Source organism: Chlorocebus sabaeus, chromosome 17 (genome assembly GCF_047675955.1).
Source record: "Chlorocebus sabaeus isolate Y175 chromosome 17, mChlSab1.0.hap1, whole genome shotgun sequence".
Classification (NCBI taxonomy): Eukaryota; Metazoa; Chordata; class Mammalia; order Primates; family Cercopithecidae; genus Chlorocebus; species Chlorocebus sabaeus.
Window position 1 is genome coordinate 20919005 of NC_132920.1, and position 17213 is coordinate 20936217.

Consider the following 17213-nt stretch of genomic DNA (forward strand, 5'->3'; position numbering starts at 1 on the left):
TTTGTTTGAGGTGGAGTTTCACTCTTGTTGCCCAGGCTGGAGTGCAATGGTGCAATCTCGGCTCACCGCAACCTCTGCCTCCCGGGTTCAAGTGATTCTCCTGCCTCAGCCTCCCGAGTAGCTGGGATTGCAGGCATATGCCACCACGCCTGGCTAATTTTCTATTTTTAGTAGAGATGGGGTTTCTCCATGTTGGTCAGGCTGGTCTCAAACTCCCGCCCTTAGGTGATCCGCCCGCCTCAGCCTCCCAGAGTGCTGGGATTACAGGCGTGAGCCACTGCACCTGACCTCATCATCCATGCCTTTTATCTTGCTTTTAAAATTTTTATTAGCACTTTTTACTTGACAATATGTTCGTTATGTCTTAGTTTATTGTCTGTTTTACTTGAATAGGTTTCATGTGGGCAGAGACCTTATCTCTAAGGTTTAGAACAGTGTCTGGTACATAATAGGTGTTCAACAATTACTTGCTAGAAGGAGTCAATGAATGAATGAGTGAATGAATGAATGATGTTTTATTTGTATGAGGACACCTAAACCATATACCTGATATACCTTCATACTGAACATATAATAATATAATAGAAAATAGAAAACTCTATTTGCTGTTTAAGTACAGATGCTCCTCAACTTACGATGGGGTCACAGCCCAGTAAACCCATTATAAGTTCAAAATATAAGTTGAAATGCAGTTAAAGGCCAGGCGCATTGGCTCACACCTGTAATCCCAGCATTTTGGGAGGCTAAGGAGAACAGATTTTTTGACTCCAGGAATTTGAGAACAGCCTGGGCAACATGGTGAAACCCTGTCTGTACAAAAAATACAAAAATTTGCCAGATGTGGTGCTACATACCTGTAGTCCCAGCTACCTGGGAGGCTGAGATGGCAGGATCACTTGAGTCCAGGAGGTCAAGGCCACAGTGACCCATGGTCACACCACTGCATTGCAGCCTTGGTGACAGAGTAAGACCCTGTCTTGAAAACAAAACAAAACAAAACAAAAAAGAAAGAAAAGAAAAGAAAAAGCATTTAATACACCCAACCTACTGATCATCATAGCTTAGCCTCGCCTACCTTAAACATGCTCAGAACAATTTTATTAGCCTATAGTTGGGCAAAATCATCTAATACAAAGCCTACTTTATAATGTAGTGTTGAATATCTCATGCAATGTGATGAATACTGTATTGAAAATGAAAAACAGAATGGTTGTATGTTTACTGGAAGTATGGTTTCTACTGAATGCATATCGCTTTCATGCTGTCATAAAGTTGAAAAATCCTAAGTCAAGCCATTGTAAGTCGGGCACCATCTGTACTTGTATAAGTTTTAAAGACAAAATTTTCTAATTTTAACTGCAGAATTTCAGTTCTGTTTGACTGTACCTTGAGTGAAGGTCACTTAAAAAAAAAAAAAAAAGAAACAAGGTCTTACTCTGTTGCTCTGGCTCTAGTGCCGTAGTGCAGTGGTGCAATCATAGCTCACTGTAACCTCGACTGCTGGGCTCTAGTGATCCTCCTGCCTCCTAAATAGCTAGGACTACAGGTGCACACTACCATGCCCGACTAACTTTTTTAGTTTTTGTAGAGATAGGGTCTCACTGTGTTGCCCTGGCTGGTCTTAAACTCCTTGCCTCAGGGATTCCTTCCTGCCTTGGCCTCCCAAAGAGCAGGGATTACAGGAATGAGCTACTATGCCTGACCCAAAGGGAAAGACCTTTAGGACCAAAACCTTAGTCATAAAAATTCTCTCCTTTAAAAATCTGAACTTTTATTTGTTCTTCATTCCATAATTGAGCTCAGTGGCTGAAGTAATGAAAAATCCTTTGTTTTTTTACTTTTCTTTACCCTCTAAACTATTCTGTAGCTCTTTGCTAGTCTTGAAATCTAGAAAAGTTTTTATCACCATTATCAACTGATTATTAATATTTTCTGAGAACAATGTACTGCATTGCAGGCATCTAATGATTTTCTTCTTTCCTCTTCCTCCTCCTTTGTGTATCCATAATGTTTGGACTGCTAGCGGTTGAGCCCGTTGTGATTTTTAAAGATAGAATTACACCTCTCTCCACATCATGCTGAAACACAAGAGGACCTGTTCATAGACACTGCTGTCTATATTCTCTTTAGGGGTATTAAAATGCCCGTATATGGAGCATAACATAGTATGGTGTTAAGAGGATAAACTTAATCTGCTTCATTGAGGCTTATTACAGATTTTGGAGACTAAGGAGTCAGATGCCTTGTTTTCAGAAAGTGTATCCTTTTATGGTATTTAGTTTATTTTGAACTTTCCATTATTTCCAAATTCCTACAGAAGTATGGAAATCAACAATATTCTTTCTGATGACCTTTTGAAAGAAATAAGTTGTTTTTGTTTAGCAACAGCATTATCAATTTATGCCAACAAATTTTTTTTTCTGTAACAAGTATAATTACAGATATCAGTAAGGTCTGGAAATACCATCTCTTTGTTAACTCTTGTTATTAAGGCAATAAAAATAGTGTTAAAGTTTGTTTTCTGGGTATTGATCTTTCTGAACTTCTTTTTAACTAAAAAGAAAATCATACCTGTAAGTGAAAAGCTGGTTGTATTCAGTTGCTGTGCTGGCCAGCTGTTGTTGTAGGGTAATAGGGAACCCTAAGCAGGACTGTTAGTCTTGTGTAGAAGTTAAGAGACTATGCAAGAAACTTTGCAACATTCAAGCTGCATTTCCATATTGTCCAAATAATATTCATTTTGGTATTTCCTCATTGCCTAATATATAACCTCCTCCACTTTTGTGCACAGTCTCTGTATGTGTGTGTGTGTGTTTGTGTATGTCTGTTTATATGTATGTGTGTATATTTATGTGTCTGTATAGGAAGAGGTGCTTTTCAGATGTTGGCTGAAATATACTTAATCTGTGCATCTCTTTTTTTTTTTTTTTTTTTTTTTTTTACTGAAAGCGATCCTATCAAATATGTTGATTGATGGAACCCAAATGTATTGAGGCCTTGCTGTTTGCTAGCATCATGATAGGTCCTAGGTGTGTGTGTTTTAGATTTTTGCAGCTCTGCCTGGGAAATGCTTCTTTTCTCTCAGGGAAGACAAACCAATAATTATAACACATTGTATTAACAGAATTATGTACAAGAGTGTTGAAAGCACAGGAGAAGAGCTTGTAAATTATTCTCAGTGGTCACGAAAGTTTTCTGAAGAAGTATTTCTTTTTTTTTTTTTTTTTTTGAAACCGAGTCTCATGCTGTTTCCCAGGCTGGAGTGGAGTGGTGCCATCTTAGTTTACTGCATCCCCCGCCTCCCAGATTCAAGTAATTCGCCTGCCTCAGCCTCCCAAGTAGCTGGGACTACAGGCATGCCCCACTGTGCCTGGCTTTTTTGTATTTTTAGTAGCGATGAGGTTTCACCATGTTAGCTAGGCTGGTCTTGAACTCCTGACCTCAAGTGATCCGCCTGCCTTGGCGTCCCATAGTGCTGGGATGACAGGCACGAGTGCCTGGCTTCAAAGAGGTATTTTTTACGCAAAGAAGAGTAGAGGTAATTTTAGGTAGAGGAAACAGCATGGGTGTAAAGCATAGTGGCCAGAGCTATAGTGACTTGCTCAGGGAACTACAGGTAATTCAACCTCTGCCTCCCGGGTTCAAGTGATTCTCTTGCCTCAGCCTCCTGAGTAGCTGGGATTACAGGCATGCACCGCCACACCCGGCTAGTTTTGTATTTTTAGTAGAGATGGGGTGACTCCATGTTGGTCAGGCTGGTCTCGAACTCCTGACCTCAGGTGATTCGCTTGCCTTGGCCTCCCAAAATGGTGGGATTACAGGCATGAGCCACCTCACCCGGCCTAATTTCTGAATTTTCTAAGATTATTTTTTAAGAAGAAAGAACCCCTAAAGATATAATGCACTGTGACCCTTAAAAGAAAGCAGCAGGAAGTAAAAGCAGACAATTTAATGCATATTGAATAAATATAACAAGTAATATATGTTTAATATGTTTAATGTATTTTCCTTAGTGGGAGAATAAAGGCTGGAACCAGATGGCGGAGAAAGACTCAAGGATAAAATTGAGAGGAAAAAACAAAGGATAGGAATGGAGAACAAAAGACAGGGGGAGGGGCCAGGTGCGGTGGCTCATGCCTGTAATCCCAGCACTTTGGGAGGCTAAGGTGGGTGGATCACCTGAGGTCAGGAGTTGGAGACTAGCCTGGCCAACATGGTGAAACCCCATCTCTACTAAAGATACAAAACTTAGCTGGGCATGGTTGTGTGCACCTGTAATCCCAGCTACTTAGGAGGCTGAGGTAGGAGAATCACTTGAACCTCAGAGGCGGCGGTTACAGTGAGCCAAGATCGTGCTATTGCACTCCAGCCTGGGTGACAGAGTGAAACAGTCTCAGAAAAAACAACAACAAAAAAAGATGGAGAGGGGAGAGCACACACCGGGTTGTGGGAGATAGAGTTAGCAGATTTTCCAAGGATTTTTAAATGATGTGTCCTTGATGTAGGTTTCCCTGGATCCAGTGCTCTTTAGCTAGTGATCCCCGTAATCATTATTTACAGGTTTTGGATGTTTGTAGTTATTTTTAGAGACTATTCATGAATAATTGAAACAACTTTTCATGGAAATTTTCCTCATAGATAAAGCAGGAACTACTAGAGAAATGCTACTTCTTGACCAGATGAAGTCAGTCTTCACCCATATTTTAATTTATTACAATGAAGCTCATACATAAAGTTATAGTGAGTCATAATCTTTTGAAATTGAATTTTGGCCAAGTTTGATTTTTCAAAGAGAATTTTCTTTGTGGTGAGACTATTTGATTGAGGATATCATCCTCCTTTTATTATTAAACTTTTAGGTCTTCTATTTCCATCTCCTGTCATCTCAAATTGCTATGGAGCAGAGATGGGAATCTAGCTGTTGGGGTTGCTGTTTATTCAGGGAAAAATGGCTTGTGTTTCAACTACAGGCTGGTCTATAATTGCTTGGGTAAGATGATCATGGAATCTAATAACTAAACTTAAGGCTTTTTTCCTGTGTAGTACATTTCATTCTTCCCAGTATTTGCCTTTCCTTTTACCAAAATTAATGCATCAAAAGGATGGTGGATGATCTGATGAACAAAATGTTCATTTAAAAAGTTGGGTTGACTGAACAATTTTTGGGAAAACGAACAAAAGTCAAGTAGATGAACAATTTTAGAAAAAAGTAAAATCTTCCCTTGGATGCTTTAAAAAACCCCAATTTCTGTCTCCCACCTTCCTACCCTACCACTTTCTTTTTTTTTTGCATATATTTATTTTTACAGGCTTGGGAGTTTTTAATGGGCATTCACTTCTCTCTTATCTTAGTGCTTCCTGCTTGCATCTCTTTTTCATTTTCATGTGTTTATTTTCCTGACATATACTAATCAAATTCCAAGTTCTAGTGCAGACTGAGACTATCTTACTGAGGCCGACATTGGGTCCATTTTAAGCCAGCCCAGCAGACCCTTCATTTTGGTCTAAGACTGTGTTCTTGAAGGCTGTCCCATTGTATCCCCACTGACAATAGGGATGGATGCGAAGGGTCGCTGAGGTTAGTAAGTGTTAGTAGGTGTCCCCTGCCAGCTCTTAGCTAATAGCCATTTTAATGGTGAATCCGTATCTGTTGTGAGCTGGAAGAGCTGCAGGGCACACGGTAAGGGCCAAATAAATGTTTGGATGAATTGAGAACTGAATGTGCAAAGAAATAAAGCTCATAACTGAAGTCCTTAAGAAATGAAGCTGTTTAGGCAAGCACTTCTGTTCATAAGTCTAGCCAGTTAAGTGTGCGGATACAAGCTTGTGTCCCAATGTGTGTCCATTAGTGACTACTGAAGCCCTCAGGTGCTCTGGTGACTTCATATGCAAGCGTGGCCTGTCCCGGACTGCCTGTGCTATGACTAATCAGGAGATTTTCCAGGGAAAAGGATGTCAGGCGTGGGGATTCCACATTTAGCGTCACTTTTAGTATGTAATGACTTCCATATCCTAACTGTTTGAGGGATCCATTCTCATTAGGATTCATGCTTGAAATACACCCTTACAAAAGCTGAACTTTCTCACATTGACTAAGAACAAGATCATCTTTGACAGATTTTTGAATTGAATTGGCAAAGCAAAATTCTCCTCAAGTCCAAGGGTTTCACTTGGCGCATGCTCTTTCGTTCCATTGTGTTTTAAACCAGGTTGCTATTATGTAGAGTATTTTAGCAGCCTTGATCTTGGAGACATCAAGACCATTATTCCTGTTGTTGCTGATTTAGTGTTACAGCTGCTTCCTCTTTATGTGATTTAATTTGAAGTTTCAGCCCACCAGGGGGCTATTGGTCCCCACCTATGCAGCTTGAAGAGCTGGCTGCTGTTTCTCCATGGATGTTATTTCCATTCCTATTCATAGCGATTTTTCCCCTTCTATATTCATCTAGCAACAGCAAGGCACTGTTCCAGGAACCCGCGCTCTCTACATAAGGCATAACATGGAACCATTTGGATGGAAAAATTATAAATTAAAATTATTCTGTTCATTTTAAAATATTCATATTGTGTTGCTCAAATGCCAGTAACTGGAAAATCATGGATAATGTCCTGTTTTTATAACCTCTTTCAGAATGTTTTAAAATCTGTTTATGTTGTTACTTAGCCATCTCTTTTCCTGGAGTGGATTTTCTGATAAGATTTTGTTAAAAAAAAAAAGATTGTATGAGTCCAGTGTCTAATGGCAGATATAATATTAAAGATGATACCACTAATTTCAGTCCACTTTTTAAATAGAAAAAGATTTATTTCATCTACAGAGAATATTTATAAAATTATATGCCTCTAAAAATAGCCTATGGACATGCCAGACTATTTCTTTGGAGGATAACGCTTTTTATGAAATGATTAAGATTAAGCAAAGGTTTATTATTTCTGGAACTAGGTATTTAATTTAAACTATGAAAACCCATATATCCATAATACTGCTAATTTTCAGATGCTAAAAATATCTTCAGCTTTTTAAATGTATTGAGCTTTTTATTTTTTAAAAAGCTTTTTAAGTGATCTTTTTTCTATGTATTCTGTTCTCAATGCTAAGTTATTGATTCTTTAATTTGGGGAAACTAAAATCTTATTTATATCCTTGTATTTTCCATGTTGTGTGGGTGTGAGGATGTGTATGTCTCAGAAAGATAGGCAGGGAAAAGTGAAAATGTTTTTATATGGTTTAGTTTTTTGCTAAAGTAATTGTATTTCTTATGCTAAAGGAAATAATAGTGATTGGAAATCTTTATGCTGTTTTTTTTTTCTACCTCTTGGAACATATTAAGAGGAGCGAAGATCTTTATTTTATACTTTTTTATTCTGTAAGTTTTAAGTCCACACTCACATAAAAGCCATGTGTTTTATTTGTTGTTTCTCTTGGCTAGGAATATTTAAATGTATTTTTGAAACTCTTCTGTTCTGTCAACTAAAGATAATTTAAAATTATAATTTGAAGACACTTTCTAGAAACTTATACTTTAGTTCAGGCTAAAGTCTTCAGTTTGTGTGCCTATGTGTGTGTTGAGGTTCTGCAGAAGTGACAAACCACTTGAGCGTGAACAAATTTCACAGGCTCACTTCATTGTTTGTTTTAGCCTTGTTAATCATTTGGCCTTTTAAAATAGGCTGATCATTTCATTGAGTATGGGTTCAGAAAAGTTCTGTGTGCCATGAAAGCCTAAATGGCTCTTGCTAACTCTGTTTTATTCATTTTAAATAACATGAGGGGGATCCCAAAGTATTTCCTCTGGACATTTGAAGCAGTATCATTGCAGGGTATGATATGTGAAGTCAGGATTCTTTATAACAATAATAACCACAAAATATATATATACGCATTTTCCTAAAGTCTGATTTATGGAAAATAGAAAGCAAGCTGTCAGTAAACAGGTTTTCCAACACAAACACTCAGTTTAGGCAGCAACCAACTTTTTTGAATGCAGCAATAAAATGAATACTATTTTTGATTGAATAACGAAGACAGACTAGAATAGTTGCTATGAGAAAAATGGGTACCTAATAATTAATAATATGTGAGCTAAACCTTAACTACACTTGGCATTTTTCCTTAGGTTGGTGCCATACTGATTCATGAGTTAACTGCTGATAGTACCTGTTCTGTGAAGTGACTTTCAGTTCCAGGGCTTAGAGTATTCAATAAAGTAGGTATTCTCTGAGGTGGGACTGAGGCTTCAGTCTTGATCAAAGTGCTTTGGGGGAACCACAGTTGAACTGATTGGCTGTGAATGTTAATCACTTCACAGGACACACTGATAATTTACAGCATTGTTGTAACTCTCTGGTGTTCGTAAAATGAACTTAATAACCCACTGGCACCATGGGATAAGCTGCTTTTTCTTTGCAATTGAATACCCAGACTGCCTGAATAATAGTGTTGAGAAATACTGCATTATAAAGAGTGAGCAGCTGTATGATGAAGGAAACAGCTCTGCCACAGATTTGTTAATTATCTCCTTTGATTCACAGAGGGTGTTTGTGAGATATGGTTGACCAGTGAAGACACGGGGGCTTATGGCAGAGATATTGGCACCAATCTCCCCACACTCCTGTGGAAACTGGTTGAAGTGATTCCTGAGGGAGCAATGCTGAGGCTTGGCATGACAAATCCGCCCTATATTTTAGAGCATCTGGAGGTAAGGAAAAGCACCCCATTTGCATGCTGACATAGACACTAACCAATCCAGACAGTGTGGCAGCCTCAGTATCATCGCACCAGCTTCATTTAAAACTCTCTCACAATTGTATTTATGTATTTTTTTCTGTAGTCCCGCATTTCCAAGAACGAATCAAGACTTTCAAATACCTTCTTTGGCAACCAACACTTTTTGCTTCCTCGTCATTAATTAACATTGCCCAAATTTTTCAATACTTGCCACCTTGCCACAGTTCTTTGTTTCTTATTTGTAGTCCTTCTGTCCTCCAGCACATAAATTTGCCTCAGTTCCTCCATTTTGACCCCTTGTCTGATTCAGAACTGCTAGTATGTTGCATTAATTTTGCAACCCACAGTCAATATTGTGTTACCCAAACTACTGTTAGCCATATCAGAAAGGGTACTGTACTTGAAGCTTAAGGATGAATTTTCAATTTCCTCCCTTCATCTGGAGATACATAGGGGTGAAGTTGAATCAGAGGGACACGGAACAAGAGACTCTTCCACTTGATTCGTACATGCGTTACTGTGTCATCTGTATTCCCATTGTAATGCCCATCCCTGAATACATGACATTTTCTTTCAGAGAGTTTCCTTCTTTATTTTTCATTTATCGACATAATGGTAATCACTGTGAACAAAGGTGGTTCTGTGATCCCTGACTTATTTTATACTTTTCCGTAGATGAGGATGCTTACCCTTAAGTAGCTGTGTCAAACTAGGCAAATGGACATATGTCCAGGTAACTGTGGTACCTAATGGCAAATGACACAGTAAATATGAGCAAAGAATATGGACAGGGGATCCAGACTACTATTTGAGAAATAAAATAATTACTTTATACCCATAGTTATGGACATAAAATCTGATTAGTGCTATTGGAAAGTCATGTGTAAAGTATGAAAACAAATAACTTTTATTTTTTATCAAGTGTGTTCTTTGCAGTATGTTTGTGCAGAAAAATAATATCCCAAAAAGCTGAAACAACCACTGTTGCTGAAATTTAATGCAAATGCTAATGGATAGCGAGCTAAACATTTAAAAGATTATTTCACTGATTTGATTTTAAGACTATACTTGTTGAGGTTTTTGTTGAACAGCTTCCTTTATATCAACAACCTATTTCAGAAATTCTGAAAACAGAGTTAATAATTTGACTGATAATTATAAATACATAATGAGGGAGTTTAGCAATTTTAATTTTTTTATTTACATTTTTCTAGCTAGCTCTTTCTAGTAAGGGTATATGATTTATATGTTAAGTTTAGTACTTTAGACAGTGTGGGATGATTATGATTTGCTAGTTAAAAATAAGTCGCAGGCGTGTCAACTTTTACGTAACACTTTGACTCAACACTTGATAAAGCAAAGTGATTCTCTGTAAAACAACAACAACAAAATATATATATATATATGTGCTAAGAGCTGTGACAGTCTTGCTGTGTTTGCAGTAAATGTGAGGCGTACATCGTGAAGACCAGGAGATGCACTAGATGTGTAGTGGGTAAGAGAGGAAACAGGCTCCATCAATATAAGGTTTATGATAACAGCCACTTTTTTTGGATTGGAAAAGATCTGATCAGGGATCCAGGGACCCACAATAGATAGAGTCAGGTAAGTTCAAGTAAGAATAAGCACAAGGAAAAAAAATCCTGTTCCGAGGTAACTAACCAAATAATCCTTGGAATAAATTCAGCATTTTAATTGATTGTAAGATTGCAGCAGCCAATACTGTGTGTGTAGCAAATCCTAGTGCTCAGCACCTGAAGTAGTGCCAGACTTGTTGACCTCTGAATAGATGCTCCAGAAGAGCTTCTAAAAATCAACAAAAGATCTGAAATGTAACTTTGTACTTTCCCTGGAAAACACCAGATGTTTAGTTCACAGATCACAGTTGGAGTGATAACAGGTTCTGATTGTCATGACATTATATTTTTAAAATCCTTTGAAGTATGTATCATGTTGGTCTTTCCTCCTACATTGTCATCTTGAAGCAATGCTCTTGTTATATCTGTCTGTGGATCTATCCCACCCAGTAGTGGCTCAATACATGAGTGAATACAAGAATGAATACAAGAAGAGCTGGCCAGGCTCAGTGGGTCACACCTGTAATCCCAGCACTTTGGGAGGCCAAGGCAGGCGGATCACTTGAGGTCAGGAGTTTGAGACCAGCCTAGCCAACATGGTGAAACCCCGTCTCTACTAAAAACACAAAAATTAGCCAGCGGGGTGATGAGTACCTGTAATCCTAGCTACTCTGGAGGCTGAGGCAGGAGAATCACTTGAGCCCAGGAGGCAGAAGTTACAGGGAGCCAAGATTGTGCCACTGCACTCCAGCTAGGGTGACAAAGCGAGATTATCTCAAAAAAAAAAAAAAAAAAGAAGAGCCTTCTTCATAAAATAAATTATAGAGTCCCACACTGTAGTCTTGAACTTTGAAATCCTAACCTCTGGCCAGAAGAGGCAGCAAAAGATGATGAAGTAAATGAGCTTCAAGGGTGAGAATTGTTCCCCATAGAAAGCCACCCACTGCTATGCACTGTATGTGCAGGAGGTAATCCAGGCTGCGATACCACACCCAGGGAGAAAGCCATCCAGAAGAAACAGAGCAAGAGGAAACAAAGATATGCAAGAGTCAAAGGTCTACACCATCTCAGAGTAAGAGCTTTTAAACTCTTCCTTTGTTTCCTGGACCAGACCTTCACACCTTGCTGTTTCTTCTCATCCTCCTCTGCATGGCAGAGCCCAGAACACTCAGGATTCCACAAACACATCGTTATGTAACAGAAAAGGTGACTGAGCCCCAGAAGGTTTACGTGGCTTCCCGGTGTCAAAAAGGGCAGTAGGGAAGGGAGCCCAAATCTAGTGGTCCTCAGTCCTGTGCACAGCAAAACCTTGTAAATTTCCATATTCCTCTCACTAGGCTTAGACCACTCTACAGAAATTACATGACTTATCTCAAGGGTGCCGAATAGAGTTCGCCAGTAAGAAAAAAAACAGAAAATGAAAACAGAAAAAACAACAGCAAATGAAGGTGGTGATTTTTTAAACTATAGAGATTGAAGGAATCCACTCTTGAAATAACTACCCTGATGCTTTAATACCTTCAGGGCAGGGATTTCTTGAGAATTTTATTGGTAAGACTCAGCCTTCTTGTGTTTTTGGAAGATGCTTCACACAACAGACTTTAATTAGAGAGCACTTGCCTGGTCTGTTTTCCGTCCTCTTCATTCTGTTCACTTCCTATTCACCTGACTGTCAGATTTTTTAAAAACCCTTTTTACCAACTTAAAAAAAAAAAAAAAACCTAACAGTTTAAAGGGAAAGTTATATAAAGGAAAGCATCAAAGTTTTTATCATTATTTAAAAGTATGCTGGGGAAAGATACATCTGTTGAGAACACATTTTATTCAATCTGCATAGGAATAGAGGGTGCATATTACACTTAACACAGGATCACTTTGAAGGTTTCTTCAAGAGTCTAGCATTGTGTGTGGCACTTTATGTAGTAAATATTCAATACATGTGGACTGAATAAAAGGAAGGGAAGGAGAACTTTTTATCACTAATAGGCAGACAAGTAGTGAAGTATGTGTTTGGGACATCTGCAAACTTTATTTTTAGTATCACTGCTCTTAAAAAACAATACAGGATTCATTTAAATTATGATATAGCTGACAAAAGATATCTCAAACATATATATTGTGACAAAGACACCCTGGAATTGAAGGAATATACCTATGAGCTTATACAATGCTGTAGTAAACTTGCATATGATCATAGAATCAATAGTTAAAACAATCAACATGCTTTATGTCACCTTAAAGTCCCTATTGCCTAAAGGATAAGAATAAGCCCTTTAGGACATTCAGGGTACTTCTTTTTTTCTATTACATTCTTATTCCTTTATCCCTTGAGGAGTACTCTAATAATACCTCCTATATATCTTTTTTTTTCTTTTTTTACCATTTCATACTTCTGAAATTTTTACATTACCTTTTTCTCATGCTATGCTTACCATATGATGACAGGTGGTAGTGATGCGTTAATCAGAGATACTAATATTTGCTACTACATGTGCTGGCTTATGTATCACCCCTGTAGTGGCAAATAAGATGTATTTTCCCTGTGTTCGCTTTCCTATTGATGTTGCTAATGTAATAACCTTTGCATTCCTCTTTAATGAACTCTGGCCTTATAGAAAGTGAAGTGGTTTATGAATTTGATTACTCTTAAAACTACATTTCTTAGTTTTGTCCTCCTAGTGATAGGTAGCCTCCAGCTAAAGTATTAACTCAGACTAAAAATAATACATGTGAACCCAACAAGTTGCCATGAGACCAGTAATAGTGGTACAATGGCTGCTGCTAATGAGGCACCTGAAATCACTCCTAACTGATAAAATCAGTACAATTTATCAAGTGCTTCTTGTTTGCAGGAAACTGAGCGCTTTACATGTGTGATCTCTTTTTCTTCTTACAACAGGCTAGCTCTATAGATATTATTATCCTCAATTTTCTTTTGCCCACTTTTTTGAGATGGGATTTCACTTTCACCACTGTGCCTGGCTATTATTTTTGTTTCGTTAATTGAGAAGCCATGGGGTAGAAAGGTTAAATAACTGGCTAAACGACATAGCCAGTTAGCCGCTGAACTGGTTTCTAATGTATTCTAATTTGCAAATGCTTTCTACTCTACTGCTTCTTCAAGGAAGCCTTCCGAAACTCTTCCCACATACTTTCTATGCTTCATAGTACCTCTGTTCAACAGATCTCTGTCTCTTTGGGCACTCATCATGGTGCATCATGATTACTTATTTATGTACAAATCCAACACGACTGTTATCGTAAGGGAGATGTTGTCTTGTCCATCTTTGTATATCAGTGCCTGTGATAGGACACACTTCATACACTTAATAAATGTATATTGAATGATATGATAGCTCAAAGCTTGGCTTATTAACTGTTCCTTGGCTTCATGCCTCATGTATTGAAGTACCGTCATATCTGCCGAATATCCGGTTTCAGAAGAGTTTGGGAATGGTTGTCATATGTGTTTCTCATGAGTCACGCGTCTGTGAAGATGTACTGGAAAGTTAGGGATTCATCTAAGGGATGTGTTGTGTTTTATTTGCCCAGCTAAAATGCCATAGTGATAGATAGTATCTTTAGGACTGTCTAGAACAAATGAGCTTATTGTATGATTATCGAATTTGAAGATAATCTAGGCTCTTAACTTCTTTCTTCTCTTCCTGCCTCTTAACTTTCACTGCTTTTTAAAATCTCCACTAGAGAGGAGAAATTAAAATCAGACAGTTTGTCTCGGTTTTAGTTTCATGGATTGGCTGACAGGGAAAAGATGTTAAAGCTCTTGGGCAGTAAGGAAAATAGGAAGTATCTGGATTTTATATATTTAAGACACATGCATGTATATGTTCATTGCAGCACTATGCACCATAGCAAAGACATGGAATCAACTTAAATGCCCATCCACAGTAGACTGGCTAAAGAAAGTGTGGCACTGGCCGGGCGCGGTGGCTCAAGCATGTAATCCCAGCACTTTGGGAGGCCGAGATGGGCGGATCACGAGGTCAGGAGATCGAGACCATCCTGGCTAACACGGTGAAACCCTGTCTCTACTAAAAACACAAAAAACTAGCCGGGCGAAGTGGCGGGCGCCTGTAGTCCCAGCTACTCGGGAGGCTGAGGCAGGAGAATGGCGTAAACCCGGGAGGCGGAGCTTGCAGTGAGCTGAGATCCGGCCACTGCACTCCAGCCCGGGCGACAGAGCAAGACTCCGTCTCAAAAAAAAAAAAAAAAAAAAAAAGAAAGTGTGGCACATATACACCATGGAATACTATGCAGCCATAAAAAAGAACAAGATCATGTCCTTTGCAGGAACATAGATGGAACTAGAGGCCATTATCCTTAGCAAACTAATGCAGGAACAGAAAACCAAACACCACATGTTCTCACTTATAAGTGGGAGCTAAACAATGAGAACACATTGACAGATAGAGGGGAACAACAGGCACTGGGCCTACTTGACGGATATCGGGGGGAAGTGGCAGAGGTTCAGGAAAAAAAAAAAATGTCAGGTACTAGGCTTAGTACCTGGATGACTAAATAATCTGTATGCCAAATCCCCAAGTCACAAGTTTATCTATGTAACAAACCTGCACGTGTATCCCTGCACCTAAAATAAAAGTTGAAATGTTTATTTTAAGAAGCTATCCTGGTCCTCCCCTCTGTCATGAATAGTTTAAAGTAACTTATCTCCCTTTAAGAGACTTGCGTGTCTCAAAATTGTATGAAAATTTTAGTGCATTGCTTACAACCTGCGCCAGAGAGGGCAAACTGATTAATCTGGGTTGCAAGTGCTTCTTAATAAGGACTGTTTCTATATTCAAATTACAATAAAACAAATTATATATTTTTAAACATATTATTTTGTAAAATATTGCCAAAAAACATTGACACTAACATTCACGTTGATATTGTGCTACCTTTTATTTAGCTTGAATTAAAATATGTAGTATTGCTCGAGATTTACATTTAGTATATTTATGGTACATGTCATCATAAGGTTAATTGCAAATAGTGATATTTTAAATATCCCATCTGTTTTTGGTTTGGAAATCTTTTAATCACTGTAACAAATCAGCTTCCTGCTACCCTGGATTTTTGTATGTTTACTTCTACTTCAGTGACCTTATATTCTAACCTAATTCTATATTTAGTGAAATAAATTCATCTGGTGAAAGACAGTAGATACCTGTCAAGGACTTTTGTTGCATGGTAATTTATGAACGTTAATAATATGTTTGCCTTTGCCGAGTTTTAGAAAATACCTCATAGTTTCAAAATAATAGCAAACTCAGTACATGCTGCGCTTATGTTTCATCAAAGCAATACAGATTTTCCAGACTGAATTCAGCACTGCAAGCTGTGTCTTTAAACATTTCTTTTCCTTAGGGTTTATACTTTCTGGAATAATAGAATAATATGTAAATATATTCTCTACTGTTGTATACAAAATATTTTTTCCCTTTTGATGAATAAAAAGACATGCTAGATTACTTGTTTTTAGCAAGGAAATGGAAAGGAAAAATCTTTTATTTCAACCATCCACCTATAGCTTTTGAGACATGTCAGTATGTGGTTTGATCTAACTGTTGGCAACACTTGGCACTGTTTTTTGCCATCTATAATCATCAATGCTCCGTTTGATTCTTATCCTGGCACTTGCGAATAAATTTTAAGAGGTCAGTGGAACACCTAAAACTAGAAACAGAAGTTTGTGTCTTTCTGAATATTAAAGAGAGAAAACTTTTATCAAATATTAAAAGGGCTCATACACATTTTTTTAAGTTTATCAGGCTTCATTGGGAGCCTAATTCTGAGAGCTGGGAACAGTCTCTCTGAAAGGGAAGAGGTGGATGAAAGGAACGTCCTTTCTTGCCTGCCAAATGATCTAATACAGATAAAAGATGAAATTGAAATGCTGCTTCCCGTCAGCAAGATTATAGGCTCTACCCAACATTCTAGCTCTTCAGTTTCTCTGCTTGGTCTGGGTTTGAGCATCAGGAAGCTTTAGTCAGGCCTTTCCACTTAAAAAAAAAAAAAAACCAGCTGGCATCTCTGCCCATACCTGGGTCTCAGCCTCTTTGTTCTGTGATGCTACTCACTTGTTCCCTTGTCCAGGCCTCAGCCCCTAATTCCAGCCCTGCCCAAGAGCTTTTCTTGATCTCAGCTACTCCTCAGAAAAATTTACCAAGCTTGTTGCTTCCTACTACTGAGTCTTTGTAATGTTAAATCTGGGTGAGTAAGGCTCATGATTATAAACTGAAGGACCCCAAAATAAATGAACTTGTAAATAGACTTTGTTTCAGAACAGATTGCACTTTGTTGCTGCTGAATGTTATTTTATCCTTATTGTGCCAGGTATATTTTCTAGGGAAAATGAGCTATTTTGTGGGTAAATGTTTTTATGTTGAAAATATTGGGTACCTCTGTCTCCCTGAGGAACACAAGAACATGCCTGGATCATACTTAAAAATTCTGTTTATATGGCCATCAATAATTTATACAGAGATCTGTCTTATGTGCTTCTCTTTTATTCTCAGTGCTAGTGTCTATATTATGAGAAAGCAGGCATGAGAGAATAAACCTAGTGTGAGAATATAAACAGCCAAATCATTTATGTTTGTCCTGAAATGCTTTAATCCACATTGTGGTATAATCCCCCTTCTGAATTCCCAAACTTAGACAAATTTACAAGAATAAAACAACCCTATTAAAAACTGCGCAAAAAACATGAACAGAAACTATTCAAAAGATGACATACATGTGGCCAACAATCATATTTAAAAAAAAAAAAAAACAAACTCAACATCAGTGATCATTAGAGAAATGCAAATCAAAACCACAACGAAATACCATCTCACACCAGTCAGAATGACTGTTATTAAAAAGTCAAAAAATAACAGATGGTG

At 38.0% G+C, this 17213-nt stretch overlaps 1 protein-coding gene across 1 annotated transcript in view; it reads left to right on the forward strand.

Moving 5' to 3' along the window:
- Nucleotides 1–17213, forward strand: part of CDKAL1 (CDKAL1 threonylcarbamoyladenosine tRNA methylthiotransferase) — a 705645-nt gene that overhangs the window by 416997 nt on the left and 271435 nt on the right. The window contains exon 10 of the mRNA XM_007973575.3: nt 8533–8699. Coding sequence (XP_007971766.3) covers nt 8533–8699 — 167 coding nt within the window. The remainder of the gene's footprint in view (nt 1–8532; nt 8700–17213) is intronic.